This window comes from Aedes aegypti, chromosome 1, assembly GCF_002204515.2.
Source record: "Aedes aegypti strain LVP_AGWG chromosome 1, AaegL5.0 Primary Assembly, whole genome shotgun sequence".
NCBI classification, from domain to species: domain Eukaryota; kingdom Metazoa; phylum Arthropoda; class Insecta; order Diptera; family Culicidae; genus Aedes; species Aedes aegypti.
This window is the reverse complement of record NC_035107.1, coordinates 217157332-217173290: the sequence shown is the minus strand read 5'-3', so window position 1 is coordinate 217173290 and position 15959 is coordinate 217157332. Positions and strand designations below refer to the sequence as shown.

The window sequence follows — 15959 nt, the reverse complement described above, 5'->3', positions numbered from 1 at the left end:
AGATCTCATTGAAAATTTGGTTTGCCGACTTTTCGATAAAACAAGTACCGAGATTCGGCATTGATAATTACCGAATTCTCAGTTGTTGGGTTCACGGCGAATAGTTTTGCTGAGGTCGGTTAAATAAATTTAGTTGTTCGGCCCTTAACCCTTTGGAAGATTGCTTCGAATTGGAGCTAAATTAGGTATTATTAACATTTTGTCAACAAAATATTATATTTTAATCACCGTAGCAGTTCAGAAGTTTAACAGATGAATGAATTTCACTAATATAAAAAAACACTTTCAATAAACTTAACCAAACCTGACCTAAATATATAACGCATCAATCGTGGTAAACAATTTCTTTGGACATCGGCTTCAAAGATTTATCTTTGTATATTCTATGTTATTCATTAGTACTATATCAGGGAGGGAGCTTAAGAATAATTTTCAAAATTCTATTTTGGATCCTCTTCAAATCTGATATAACAACAGCTAGTCTACATTGGTATAGCATTCAATATGACTGGCCTGAAAATTTGTTTGAAGATCTTAAAACAAAGTTTTTATTTTTTTGGTAAGAATTCGATACTGTAGTTGTACTTATTTGTTACAATTTACTTAAATTCCCTCAGCTTTTAATAACGATATCGGAGTCTCAGCCTTTCGAGTTCAGCCTTATGAATAGTCCATATGTTTGAATCCTCCCTCCTAATCTACATTTTGTGTCAACTCCTCTTTCCAGCACCATGGTCGTCTCACTGACAATGATGTTCGGCCGGACCGGGTCCATCATCGGTAATCTGCTGTTTCCCTATCTGATGTCCTTGGGCTGTTGGCCGCCATTCGTCATGATTGGCAGCATACAGATCGGTAAGTCGTCTGGGTGAATTTCAAGTGCAGGGCAAACACTTTGCAGCAGCAAACGCTGCACGGTTGCACAAGTACCGTTCCGGGCCCGGGTTACGCCAATAGAATGAAAACCGGGAAGGAGCGACGCCATAATGGAAGCCTGTTGGAAATTAGGGGCTGATTCTTTGGAATGATGCCACAACGCAACGCTGCAGGAGGAAATGCGTTTTCCGACGTGGCTTCAAGCGATGTGGGATGCTGCGGATGTCCTGGTGATGAGAATTGTGTTCCGATGGTTAGCCGGTTGAGAGTGTAGAGCCGAAGGATATAACGCGGCCAATCGCTGATAGGATCTAATTTTCGCTCAAAACGTCGCTTCTATGCGGAATAAAAATATGCTAACAGAATTTCAACGTTTTGTGGATTTAAACAGCTTGGAAGCTTCTTTTCAGCAGCTGGCAAGCTTTTTTTCAGAAATTTGGAAACGTTTTTCCAAAAGCTCGAAAGCTGTTTTTCAGAAGCTTGGAAGCTTCTTTCCAGAAGCTTGGAAACTTCTTTCAAGAAGCTTGAAAGCTTCTATCCAGAAGCTTGGAAGCTTCTCTCCAGAAGCTTGGAAGCTTCTCTCCAGAAGCTTGGAAGCTTCTCTCCAGAAGCTTGGAAGCTTCTCTCCAAATGCTTGGAAGTTTCTCTCCAGAAGCTTGGAAACTTCTTTCCAGAAGCTTGGAAGCTTCTTTCCAGAAGCTTGGAAGCTTCTCTCCAGAAGCTTGGAAGCTTTTTTCCAGAAGCTTGGAAGCTTCTCCCCAGAAGCTTGGAAGTTTCTCTCCAGAAGCTTGGAAGCTTCTCTCCAGAAGCTTGGAAGCTTCTCTCCAGAAGCTTGGAAGCTTCTCTCCAGAAGCTTGGAAGCTTCTCTCCAGAAGCTTCCCAAGCAGCACACGTTGTAACAAGTAAGTAACAGCAACGACTACTTAACATGTTCAATAGTTATACTAGGAAACATTGTAACATGAAAATATACTGCTATGTAACCGAAAAAGCGCAAAAAGTCGAGCCTTATGTAACTTGTTGGTGGTTACATAAGAAGTTTGCTGTCGACGGATATGCAATTTGTTGGTTACGCATGGGTTTTCCCGCGACAAAATAATAGAAACGGCGTTGAATTTATTGTTTCATTCTGACAGTTTTGAAACCGAACAACCATTTTAGAGTTGAATGTCAACAATAGTTATACATATGGTCTTCGAACGCGTAATTATGCACAAGTACATATTAAATTTAACATGCAGATTTAAATTTGTGGTGAAATCAATCATTTTAATTGCTCAAAATTGACGCGCTCGTGAAATTTCTTATACAGTCGAAGCACGTTATAACGACATCGCAAGGGACCGTCGCAATGAAGAAAAGTCGTTATAGAGAATAGATATAACATTGAAATATTGTTCATGGGACTGAAAAATGTCGTTATAGAGTGCTTTTGTCATTATAAAAGTTGTCGTTATAACGAGCTTCGACTGTAATTTTAAATTGAATTATATATGACATCTAGTTTGCTTACATAATATGCCATTGCAACTGCCAATAAAAATGGAAATTAACACTGTTACTCCAATCAGCAGTGTTTCTTATTTGCAGTTTTTTGTTTGTGATTCCAAAATCACGTTTTTTCGTGTCCCGTTGTTGGATTTTCTTGATTGCCTATCATAAACCGCCATTTAATATCATCTTGCTGCAGATACACTTCCGAATAACTGTTTGAAGACAGCCAATGTAAAATGATGACAACTATTAAAAAGTTGTTAGAGAGGCTGCATATTGGGATTCCAAAAATTTAAATTCATCGCTGAAAAAATATCTATGAAAACAATAATTGGTCATAAAATAGTGAAGTTCTTATATCAAAATTCACAATACGTATGAAAACTTTTGTCATGTAGTGTTGACCACTGTCAGCAAGTTACTCGTTTGTTACACATCAGTAACCCAGAAAACTTATGTTGTTTTGAAACTGAAACTACCAATTAATTACCAGGCTTGATAATTCTCATCAACATCATCAGAGTTCGGTGACATACTCTAGAGCAGCGTGCTGCCTGTGCTTCTTTGCGAGGGAGCCAAAAAATGCTAAGCAGCGAGGCAACGAAAAATGAGCGAGGAAGATGCAGCACAAAAAAAAAATTTGGGGTGGGTAATGTCTATTACATTACCGCGGGGTTGACGTAGAACTACGATGATTAATAATTTGATTTGTCATGTGTATGAATTTGTAAGTGTACTAGTTTTGTGTTGTTATTGATCGGATGAAGTTTTCAGAAGTTAACTCTTTTTGGACTCATTTTGATAGTCCTGAAAAGAACCATTTGTCGTTCTGTGGTTTGCGCAATTTCTAAGCCCAACTCATTATTGGCACATACCCATTTCCCAGATTGGTCGATCAGAAAGCGAAGAGCACAAAAGGGAGGAGCATCATCTGCTATTCTGAGGTTATAAAACATGCTTCCTTCGTCGGATTCAGTTTCATTCTAATTCCGCTTTCGAGCTGGTAAGAGCTCCTCCGAACTTGCTCAGCGAGAAATACCTCGCTGCTAGAAATCTGCTGAGCTGTCATTCTTCAAGCTGCCAATCCAGCATCTGGTCTGTGAAATCGCTCAAGATTTCTAGGTTGACCGATCTGCGCTTCTAGATTTCGCCTCGTGGTAAACTCGTGGTCACAGCATCCAAGCTCAATCGGCCCTTTTCTGGGCCAACATACGTTCATAAAAGGGTTTATTGGATGATATTTACTGATTTATCTATAATGATCTAAATATCGCGGTATACTATAATTTGTTTTACATAATTTACCCCACATAATTATATGAATTTGAGAATTTACCACTGCAGCGCCGTCGGACCGTAATAACATCATGCTACTCAGCATTGTATGGTATTGCTGTGTGCATTTGAAATGCAAATACCAAATGCGGAAACACCAAATGCGGTAAGATTTTCAACAAGGAAGGCGAAGTCAAAATTTGATTTTCTTTGCTAGGTTGGCGGTGATATGCATCATGGTTGCTAAGAATCCTTTGGTTACTTGGTGTTACCGCATTTTAAGTTCAGCTAGACTGGATTTGCACGTCAAACGCAAACAGCAATATTTCTAACAGCATCGTTGATTTATCATATAATGGGGGAACACTTCCTAAATTCTCGAGTATTATATTGGAAAATGTATTAAAATTGCGACAGAGTTTAAATACTGTTCAATAAACTGTTTCCTGACCAATTGTAATAAGCAACTATTGATCTGAAATTTTTCTACATGTTAGTCTATTGCGTTAATATGAGAAATAGGCTATATGAAATTGATGTCTTGGCAAGGGATGTACAAGAGGAGCATTATGCATTAATTTTCCAATTTCCGTACTCGAGAATTTTAGAAGCGGGGGCCGTGATGCTCGGGATGGATTGTCCTCCATGACTGGTCCTGGCTGGAAATATTCGTGGGGAGAAACTCGACCCTTTGCTGCTGGAATTTCATTAACAACTCTTTGGTAAAGCAGAAATTTCTGATAAAAGTGAACTTTTTCAAAACAACTCTTATTGATTGGAATATTAATCAACAACTCTTTGTTAAGTAAAATCATCCTAAATAACTCTTTGCTCCATCGCCAAACCAAACCATTTCATTGAATTCATCAAGTACAAGAATATGAATGGTAAGGAGAGGCAGATGGTGTATATTTTGCTGGCGTTACTTTCCAACAGGTCGCCGGTTGGCGCTGACTACTAATCCGTCCACTGAATGATTTTCAGTTGTTGCTTTTGCTCTCTGGTTCCGTTCGCTACTCGCACACTGCTGTGGCTTTCACGCGCTCTTCTTTGCTGCTCCGCTGCTTGATCCGTTCGTTATGCCGTTCGATTTGTGAATGAGCTGGGAGCAGAACAACCAGTGGTTTTATTTGCTCGAGCTCCGTTCACCGATGGCAAGTGGTGGGGCTCTCGCTTGGTTGTTTCGTCACTTCGTTCGCTACTCGCACGCGATTGGTTATTGCTTTCGCGCTATTTTCGTTGATGGTGTGATTCTTCGCTGAGAAATAAAAACTGCAACTCTTTTGATTTTTCATGCAAAACGACCAACTTTGATAAACTATATCTCAGTTATTTATGGACTGATTTGAATGAAATTTTAACAGAATATCAGACATAACTTAAATTTTACCATATGTTTTTGAGTGATTTTTCCAATCACACGTTGAAAAGCAATAACGGTTTGACTAAAAAGAATTTTTTGACGATTTTTTATGGTTGACATAACTAAACATATTGAAGGAATAGCTTCATGGAATCTTCAGAAACGTTGTAGATTTTGACGAGATGAATAAGTTTGTTGGAGACAGTTTTTGTGTAAGGCTATCAGATTTTAAGATAAAAAGTTTTGAATTTTTCGTCGAAAATTACAGTTTAGTCAAACCGTTATTACTTATAAACTTGTGATTGGAAAAAATTTCAAAAATATATGTTAAAATTCAAGTTACATCTGATGTTCTGTGAATGTTTCATTCGAAAATATTTCCATAAATAACTGAGATCTAACTTTCCAAAGTTGGTCATTTTGTATGGAAAATCGAAAAAGTTGCAAATGCATGCGAATAAGTTGGGGCCTTCCTTAGCCGAGTGGTTAGAGTCCGCGGCTACAAAGCAAAGCCATGCTGAAGGTGTCTGGGTTCGATTCCGGGTCGGTCCAGGATCTTTTCGTAATGGAAATTTTCTTTACTTCCCTGGGCATAGAGTATAATCGTACCTGCCACACGATATACGAATGCAAAAATGGAAACTTTGGCAAAGAAAGCTTTCAGTTAATAACTGTGGAAGTGTCATAAGAACACTAAGCTAAGAAGCAGGCTCTGTCCCAGTGAGGACGTTAATGCCAAGAAGAAGAAAAAAATGTGAATAAGTTCTCAGTTTATTCGACAAACCAGCTAAATATTTCATGGGTGCACAACAGCAACAAGGTAGCGGATCACAGGGATTTAGTTGAAATCTGGAAACGTAGCTCAATTTTGAAATCTTGAGCGATTTCACAAACCAGATTCTGGATTAACAGCTCAGCAGGCTTCTAGCAGCGAGGTACTTCTCGCTAAGCAAGAGCTCTTACCAGCTCGAAAGCGGAAATGGAATGAAACTGAATCCAACGAAGGCAGCATGTTTTATAACCTTGGAATAGCAGATGATGCTCCTCCCTTTTGTGCTCTTCGCTTTCTGATCGACCAATCTGGGAAATGGGTATGTGCCAATAATGTGTTTTGCTTGGAATTATTTGAAAATTGCGGAGAATACTAATACGTGAGAAATTGGTCGAACATGAATTGTTGGAATGATTGGCATTCCCTAAATATTCAATACGAGCTATTGATAATTAATAGTTTTCTTTATTATGACGGTAAATTTCTGATCCATGGGTGCCAAAATTATTACAATTGTTCAATGAGAATGTCTTTTCAAAAGCATTCTAAATATGTCGCAATTTTGTCACATGGGATAATTTTCCTAATCAAAGTGTTCCCATAAAATATGGAACATAAAAGGCGCTGTTGGAAAAGCCACTCTATTTTGCAATCGTTGTGAAATGTTGTGCACTCACCCCGACGGCACTGCAGCAGCGTCCGCGAGTACAATCTAAAATGGTTGAGTCATAAATTATTCACGACAAATGAAATTTTGTATGAGGCCGTGAAATTGATTTAGGAATACTACACTGAGGAAAGCAAACGTAAGACTGTCATAAGATTTGCTTATGGAATTACGACACAAGAAAAATCTTTGAAATTCATAAGACCATCGTATGGTTTTCGGCAGATGTTGTTTCCATAATACACTTCGAAGGAATTTCGTAAGATGATCTTATGAACCATCATTGACTTGATAACAAAATCCATAGATAGTCTTATGAATTACGTTCTGAACAATTCTTGGTTCCATAAGACTGTCTTGTGTAATTTGAGCTTTAGATTATAAATTTCAATGAATGAATAATACTAATCCGCGTTGAAAAATAGATTAACCAACTTGGGAAAATCAAATTTTCATCCATTTTGTCACGCCGCAATTCGATCAAAGCACTTTACTGTAAGCATTAGAATCGATTTGCGATACGACAAAATGGATGAAAATTCGATTTTCTCTAGTTGGCTAACCTATTTTGAACGCAAAGAAGTATATCATAGCAGCGAAACATTATTGAGAAAAGTTGTGAAGAACGCCTGAATTGTTGCAGGTTTACGTTAGAGGCGGATTAATGGATGACGGGGGTTTGTGATTTCTTACGCGTCATACAAATTGTTTTGAATTTTCATTCCCAAATCTTATTGTTTGGATCCAATTCCTTAATCTGTTCGAAAGTAAGTGTTAGTTACAGCGGAATTGATGATAAATAGAAAATATTTACCCTTTGATGCATTAGAAACGGAGTCAGCCAACGACAAATCAGCAAACACGTCCATTTCGGAAGCCATATTGAATTTCTGGTAGTGAAATGAGAAAATTTGCCTCACGTGGTTCTTCACAATGATGAGCAATGGGGTTCATAAGCGTTCTTATGATATTGACAATTGATTGTTATGAAAAAATAACACTTGTCTTATGAATCTCAATCTCGTCGAATGAAATACACAAGTGTCTTATGAACCAACAAAAAAAATAATAAAAAACGCGTTCATTAGTGTGATCTTATGAAAATCTTGCGAGATTTTTGCCTCAGTGTAGAAGTTATAAATAAAGTCGCAAATATTTCTCTTTTAACTCTTTTCCACAAATTTGATGGCTCTGAAAAGAACCGATGGCTTTGTTAGCTTCGATGTTGTTACGGATAAAAACACTGCTCGGACCAGCAAAACTCAGGGGGCTTCTGGTATTTGCTCCTAACGGGATTGCTTCTTGACCACCAATGATGATTTCATCACGAGTCGAAATTTTGAAGCGCGAGTCAACAGCTCCTCGGCCGATGAAATTTGCGGCGGCGATGACGATGGCTGGGTGAACGCAAACAAGCGGTGAACCACAAAGCGAGAATGACTCGCCCGACCGTGTTCACAGTTCGACCGCAATTTCTCCTGTGGACTGCTTCCTCTTCTTCTTCTTGGCGGCGGCAGCGGTGATGGCTTTATCTTCTCGCTCGACAGTTTGATTTGAGCGAAGCAAGACAAACGGGGGCGTCCTTCGCTATCGATGTCTGTGCCTGAGAAGCACGCCCGGTCAGAACAAGCCGATCTGTCGCCTGCTGAGATGCGAGCCAATCGGAGAGTGAAAAGCAAATGACGTCAAATTTTCTCTAGCCACCCCTATTTATAGATTTGCTTGAAATCAACGTTCTCTTTTAAAACAGTTATTAAACTATTTGGACAGGTATGTGGGATTCAGTAAGTAAACGACATGAAGCTTTGATGTCTTGGCTTTCGATTGAGATGCTAATCAAGAAATTTCGTTAAGCCAGCGAAAAGTTATAAACGTTTAAAATATTTCATGCCAACGTAACGCTCTTGGTTTTGAAATTCCAATTTCACTCCTGTATAGAGAAGAGAGACGTACTTCTACGTCAAAAACGAGTTAAATTCCATCAAAAAAGGGTGCTCTCACAACTCCCCGAGGACTGTCTGTTCGGGCGGCAGACTCGAGAGTTCGTTTGAAGTGTGAGTGATGGTGAGCATCGCAACGAGAGAGAGAGAGAGTGTCTGAAAAAATCCTCGAATTTTTCTGCACTCTCACTCGAATCGCTTGAGGATCTGTGTTGAAAATTTTGAGTTTATTTTTTTCTCCTCAGAAAAACGGCAAAATCGCCTCCTCTTTGCCTCGCAGAGGAGTTTCTATCAAGCCTGTTAATTACACTGCTGTCAATAGGGGAAGGGGTATTAAAATGAACACCTAAAGGATATCGTCTTGCTTCTAATGGGAAAAACGATAAATCACTAAATAATGTGCAAAAATCCTAAGCCAATTGACTGGAACCTTACAAAGGTATGAAAATTAAATGCCCCATTCAAGAAAGCAGATAGTTTGTGACGTACCGTAAAACGGGGTAACTTTGATAATGCGGGTAACTTTGATAGTGCGTAACCCACCGCATACCAAATGAAATATCATAATTTCTGTTAATCAGTTAAGCAAAACGAATGCAAAACTAAAGAATATTAGTATGACACTTCATGTAAGAGCGGTTTTCATTTGAATCAAGAACATTTTAGGCTTTTTATACGAATTTAAAAAATTTACACAATTTTAGCATTTTCAAAACACTTACAAACAATCTGTTCTACGATCACTATTTGATGTAGTTTTTAATAGTCGGCCACTTATCTTTGATAGCCTAGTTATCATAGAACTTGAATACGGTCTCAAATCTCTTAGCGAAAAGCATATTCACAAACTGGGACCATTTTTGTAATCTAAGTCAGAAATTTCCATATAGCGTTAAACGCCTAGAGGTATGCAATGCCCTACAAATGTTACGTAATTCATTCAATTTGGTTCGATTTATACTCCATTATCAAAGTTACCCCAAAACAGAAAGCCGACTTTCGATTGTATAATAAATTATATATCCGTTGAAAATAAATCTTCTGGAAATCTATCAACTGCAATCGATAGCTAGGATGCCAGTACTTGTTTTAAAAATGTAAATTATAATTCTTTGAAACAGCATGCATCAATATTCAAGTTTTCTTCGAACAAACTATCAAAGTTACCCCGTTTTACGGTACTCAAATAGCTCGAAAGAAGGCATATTCATGGGTGTGCTATAATAAGGGCGCGAATAGCATAATCGATTTCTCTTCATAGATCCTCTCTTCTGTGAATAAAAGTGGCAAAATGCGGGTTTGTTAGCAATTTTTCACTATAAGACGCTAAGAAGTAATGCAATCTTGCGTCCTGAGGTGAATAAACGATGACAAACTTGCTTCTTGTCGCTGTTATTCATGAAAGAGATGAAGAGATGAAGAGAAATCGATCCTGCGAATAACGCCCTTACATCAAAGATAGTTTTTTTTTTTTTTTTTATTTTTTAACTAAAAATTTTGAAAGAGGGAAAAACCCCTTTGAGTGATTTCCTTTTGAAATTCTTCTCAAAAAGGCACAAAACCTCTTTATCTTTTCAAAATAACATTACAAAATGGTAATACAGTCGACTCTCCATAACTCGATATTCAAGGGACCATCGACTTATAGAATTATCGAATTATAGAATGTACCGAAACAAAAAAAATCACAAAATCGAAGGAACAAATTTCTGTATGTCTAATATATAAATGATCACCTCTGTAAGAAAGTAATATTATTTTGTTGATTATACTTTATTAACTATTATTCGAAAACTTTTTTCGAAATGCTCAAAAAATCACATTTTTTTGACTGAGAATATTTTTTTTATTTTCATGTTTTTCAACTTTCATTACAACTTGCAAGTATTTTTTCATCCCCAAACTATAATTATATCACGTTTCCTCAAATAAGAAAGGTTTTAAAATAAATATCGAGTTATGGAGAGAAATTTCCCTCTCACGTGACATCGACTAATGGAGATATCGAGTTATAGAAATATCGACTTATGGAGAGCACGATGTATGGAAATTTGAAGGGACCGAAAAATCCATCGAGTTATAGAGTATATCGAGTTATAGAACATCGAGTTGTGGAGAGTCGACTGTAATAATAAAATATAAATCTAAAGGCTCAGGCGGCATTTATCCATTACGGAGCCAAAAATCTTGAAAAAAGGACCATGACTCGAAAACTACTTGATGACATCCTTAAATGAGTTTGTTGAAAATGTTTCCATCAAACCTGAAAAAAGAAAAAAAGAAAGAAGCAGAATCATACGTAATATAAAGCATCATTTAAAAATCTATAAAGTATTTTTAACGAGGGTAAGAATTTACTTCCCAGAATATCACGAACAGATTGAGGGAGCAAACGATGATATATTTTCAAATTTCTAAAGAAAACAATTCTAGGTATAGCAAAACGCGTACAATGAAAAACAATATGGTCAATATCCTCATAAGCAACACCACAATCACACAAATTAGAATCATTGATATTGATACGATATAAATAACTATTACAAATATTATGATTGGATATAAGCCTTGACAATGTACAAATAAAATTTCTTCCGACAGCAAAATTTTTAAACCAACTAAATCGACAAACATTAGGTAAAATTGAATGACACCATCGTCCTTTATCACTAAAGTCCCATGAAAGCTGCCAATTATTTAAAGAATATTGTTTTAAATCTGCAAAATATTCAGACGAAGAAATTTGTCTGTTGAAAATACTGCCACAACGAACCCCTAATTTTGCTAAAGAATCAGTTTGCTCATTACCATAAATATTAGAATGAGCAGGAACCCAAATAAATTTAATAATGTAACCCTGAGAATTCAAATGATATAATTCTTTTTTCAGCAACAACATAATGTGATGAGTTTTAGAATTGAAATTAATGGAATTGAGTGCTTTCAAACAACTTAAACTGTCTGAACATATAATAAAAATATTTGGAGAACATTTTTTAATCAAAGAACAAGTAAAATACAAGGCAGTTAGTTCAGCTATGAAAACTGAGCAAGGAGATTGTAATTTGAAAAAATAAGCAGAATAATAATTATAAACTCCAAAACCAGCAACATTTTGGATTAATGATCCATCAGAAAAGTAAAGTTGATGTGAATCTAATCCAATAAATTTACGCCGAAAAAATAAAGGAGCGAAGCGAAAATACTCAACACTAGGAATTTGTTTTAATTCTTCATATAACGATAAATCGATTATTGGATGGAACGAGTGAACATTAATATCAAAATTATGATAATTGAATATAGAAATTTGTGTAGGAACAATATTCAAAGAAGAACAATATTTGTATGAATCTAAAATTTTGCAAGTTGGATTTATATCATTTAAACATTTCAAAACATCAATTATTTGGTGTTTTTTCATAAAACAATTCAACATGAATTTACAATTTAATTCATGTAAGCGAGTTTTAAGTGGAATCACTCCAGCTAAAACCTCAATAGATTGAGTATGAGTTGAATTCATTAATTTTAAACAAATTCTTAGACACCGAAATTGAATCTTTTCTAGTTTACAAAAATGCGATTGACTTGCATTTACAAAAGTAAAACATCCATATTCAATAATAGATCTAATGGTCGTTTTGTAAAGTGTAATTAAATCAGTAGGATGAGCCCCCCACCAAGTACCTGTTATAGTTCTAAGGAAATTTATTCTTTTTGCACAAATTATCTGGATATATTGAATATGTTTTTTCCACAATAATTTTGAATCAAACCATATTCCTAGATATTTATAATCATCAACTTGTTCAATTTCATGACCATTAAGATATAAATTTATATTAACAATAGAACGTTTACGAGAAAATAAAATAAATTTAGTTTTAGAAACAGAAAAAGAAAAACCATTATTGTTTGCCCAAATTTCAATATTGTTTAATGCACATTGCATAAAATGACGAATAATTTCTCTATTATTACCGCTGATAGAAATAACTTTATCATCGGCAAATTGATAAAAATAACAACCATTTGGAATAACAGATGCTATGTCACTGGTAAATAAATTATATAGAAATGGACTCAAACAAGACCCTTGAGGAAGACCAAAATAACTATATCGTATCAATTTGGAAGAGCCATTATGAAAAAAATGCATAATTTTGAAAGAAAATAAATTATATAAAAAATTGGCAATTATATTTGGAATATTGAAATTTTTTAATTTTTCAAAAAGTAGATCTAATAACACGGAATCATAAGCCCCAGAAACATCAAGAAAAGTTGAAACCATATCCTGCTTCTTATTAAACGAAAGATTAATTTGTGAAGCTAGAAGAGCAGTGCAATCACGAGTGCTACAACCTTTTCTGAAACCATATTGGGAAGAAGTAAAAATTTTATTACTTTCAGCCCATAATTCTAAACGATTAAGTAACATTCTTTCCATAAGCTTACGAAGACATGACAATAAACTAATTGGTCTACGACTATCAGCTAATGAAGGATCCTTACCTGATTTTACAATACTGACAACCTTAATAGAACGCCATTCCAAAGGTAAAATATTTTGAAAAAGGAATGAATTGTACAACTCTAACAAATGTATTTTTCCATCATGTGGTAAATTTTGCAAAACAATAAATTTAATATTATCAATTCCCGGTGATGTGTTTTTTGTAACAGATAATGCTAAATCTAATTCTCCTAATGAAAATGAAGCACTAAGTTCAGGAAAATAATTATATCTCTGACAATTTTTAAAATTTATGGAACAGGGAACAAAATCAGGACAAATTTTAGAAGCAAATTTATTAATCCATTCTTCAGAATATTCCTGAATATTTGGAGAAGAAGAATTACAATTTCTTAAATTTCTAGCAACAGACCAAAGAGAAGATAGAGAAGATTCTCTATCAAGATTTTCTATAAAATTTCTCCAATAATTCCTTTTTTTAAATTAAGTAATTCGAATAAATTTAGCTTCAGCTTTACAATATAAAAAATAATTTTCCCTTGATCCAAAACGACGAAATTTTTGAAAGGCTTCAGATTTATTTTTTAAAGCCATAGAACATTCACTATCCTACCAAAATGAAGGACATTTTTTTCTAGAAGAAATTGGAGATATTTTGTATTTTTGAGATTTTATTAAACATTTAATTATAATCTCGCAAAATTGTTTATAATTATCGAGTGGAGATAATGAATAATCAAAATGAGTTAACGAAAATGAAATAAGATCCGAAAATTTTAACCAATTAACATTTCTACATAAATCAGGCTTAAGAGATTCATTATTTGTTTGTTTATTGTCATTATTACAAATTTCGATCAAAATAGGTAAATGATCACTACCATTAGGATCATTAATTATTTTCCAAGAAGAAAGGAATGTTAAACTATAAGAACAAAGAGATAAATCAATACAAGTATGATGAGCAGGAGGAACAGCAATTCTGGTAAATGATCCGTCATTGAGAATATTCAAATTCAATTCATCAACCAAATCCATGATCAAGTTACCTCTACCATCACTATTCCTACTACCCCAAGCAGAATTATGGGCATTAAAATCTCCTAATATGTAAAATGGAGAAGGTACATTATCTAATATAGTCTTTATTTCTGATAATGAAAAAGGAGAATTTGAAGGAATATAAAAACATATGACAGAAAATTCCTTACCCAAATGTTTAACAGATATCGCAATATATTCAGTTGCAAAATTAAATGGTAAATTCAAATATTTAAATTGAATATTTCCACGAACACCAATCAACACTCCTCCAGCTGAAACATTTCTATCTTTTCTAATAATATTAAAAGTAGGGATACGAAAGTGTTTACATTCCACTAACCAAGTTTCATTTAAACAAAATATATCTATATTGTGATTAAATAACAGAGCTTTTAATCTATCAATTTTGGGTATAATGCTACGACAATTCCATTGTAATATATTTAATTTATTGAAAGTAGCCATTACATTGAAAATAATGAAGAAAGGAGGGGTCCAAAAGAATTTAACTTTTCAAAAATAAACGCTAAAAAAGGTAAACATTTTTTAATCAAATTTTTCCAAAAATCACTGAATCCTAATAAATTTATTATTTGTTCCAAAATATTCAAAATGTCTTTATTATCATTATTGTTGGATGAATTATCAACATTATCCCTATTTTTATCATTAAAAGAATTGTCATTCTCTACTCTTTGAAACCCAGGAATCGTATGGCAAGTAGAAGAAACATTAAGTGGAGGAAAGTTTTTATCAAAAGATGTTGATGGTTGAGGATCAGAATTTGCATTATGTTTGTTAGATAATAAATTAGCCCTTTTTCTTTTAGTAGGAGGTTTATATATAAATTGATTAGAATCCTCATTCAAGTCATCATCATCATAATCAGATAATGCTTCATAAATATTGGAAGAACTAAAATCACCAGATGCTTTCAAAATCTCTGAATAAGAACATCGATTTTTAAATTTAATTTGTTGGTTGAATTTTTGTTGATTAGTTTTATAAACTGAACAGTCTTTAATTGAAAAATGATTCTGATTACAATAAATACAAACATCAGATTGTTTATCGCAAACAGATGAAGAATGAGAATCTCCACATTTGGAGCATTTAGGTTTATTTGAACAATAGGAAGAAGTGTGTCCAAATAAAAGACAATGAGTGCAATGCATAAGTTTAGGAAAATAAAGTCTTACACTAAATGATACGTTATTAATTGAAACAAAATCCGGAAGAACAGATCCGGCAAATATTATTTTAATACAATTAGAATGAGTATAACTAGAACTGTTGCCATTGAACGTTAATTTAGATAAACGATTGCAATCTAAAATTTTGACGGGAGAAATGGTTTTATTTTTGAAAAAACCTAAACCAAAATTTTTAATGTCATCGCAACTCAAAGATTCGTCATAAATGACGCCACTAATCTCACATGAGTCACAAGGGGCATATACACGGTATGAACTACCAAATAAGTTGGATTCCAGGAGAGTATTGGCATCTCCACGAGAACCAAAAACTACCCTTAATTTATCTAACGAAATTTTCTTGATTTCTTTAACGGATTTAAATCTTTTATAAACTTCTGCTGAAATCAAGAGAACATTAATTGGCTTATCCTTTTTTCTAAAATAAACAGGATAAGGACCAAGAAAAGTAGATGGGAAAATTTTGACTCTAAATGGTTTGGAAGGAGGAAGATTAGAATGATCATCCTCTTTAGAATTCGACGATTCCCCGTCAGTATCCATATTAGGAAAACAACGGGGAATATAAATAAATAATCAACAATCGAGAAGTAATAACAACAAAAACTTATAAAATAAGAAAGTTAATAAAAGTATACTTATCAAATTCAATAGAGAACTTGATGAATTCTTTCTTGAGAGAAATCACCTCAAGCTTGAAAACTTCCCAAAGCCCACAATCTGAACTTGATTCAGAAAACTTCGATCGCTCTCTTCAAATCCAATCATCGAACGTAATCAGAATCTTGAAGCGCTTTCCTCGCATCCAACAACATTTGCCACCATGAAAACTTC

At 34.6% G+C, this 15959-nt stretch overlaps 1 protein-coding gene across 1 annotated transcript in view; it reads left to right on the top strand.

Moving 5' to 3' along the window:
- LOC5569242 (synaptic vesicle glycoprotein 2A) overlaps positions 1–15959 on the top strand; it is a 158754-nt gene that overhangs the window by 131611 nt on the left and 11184 nt on the right. The window contains exon 10 of the mRNA XM_021857583.1: positions 728–855. Within this exon, the coding sequence (XP_021713275.1) occupies positions 728–855 (128 nt within the window). The remainder of the gene's footprint in view (positions 1–727; positions 856–15959) is intronic.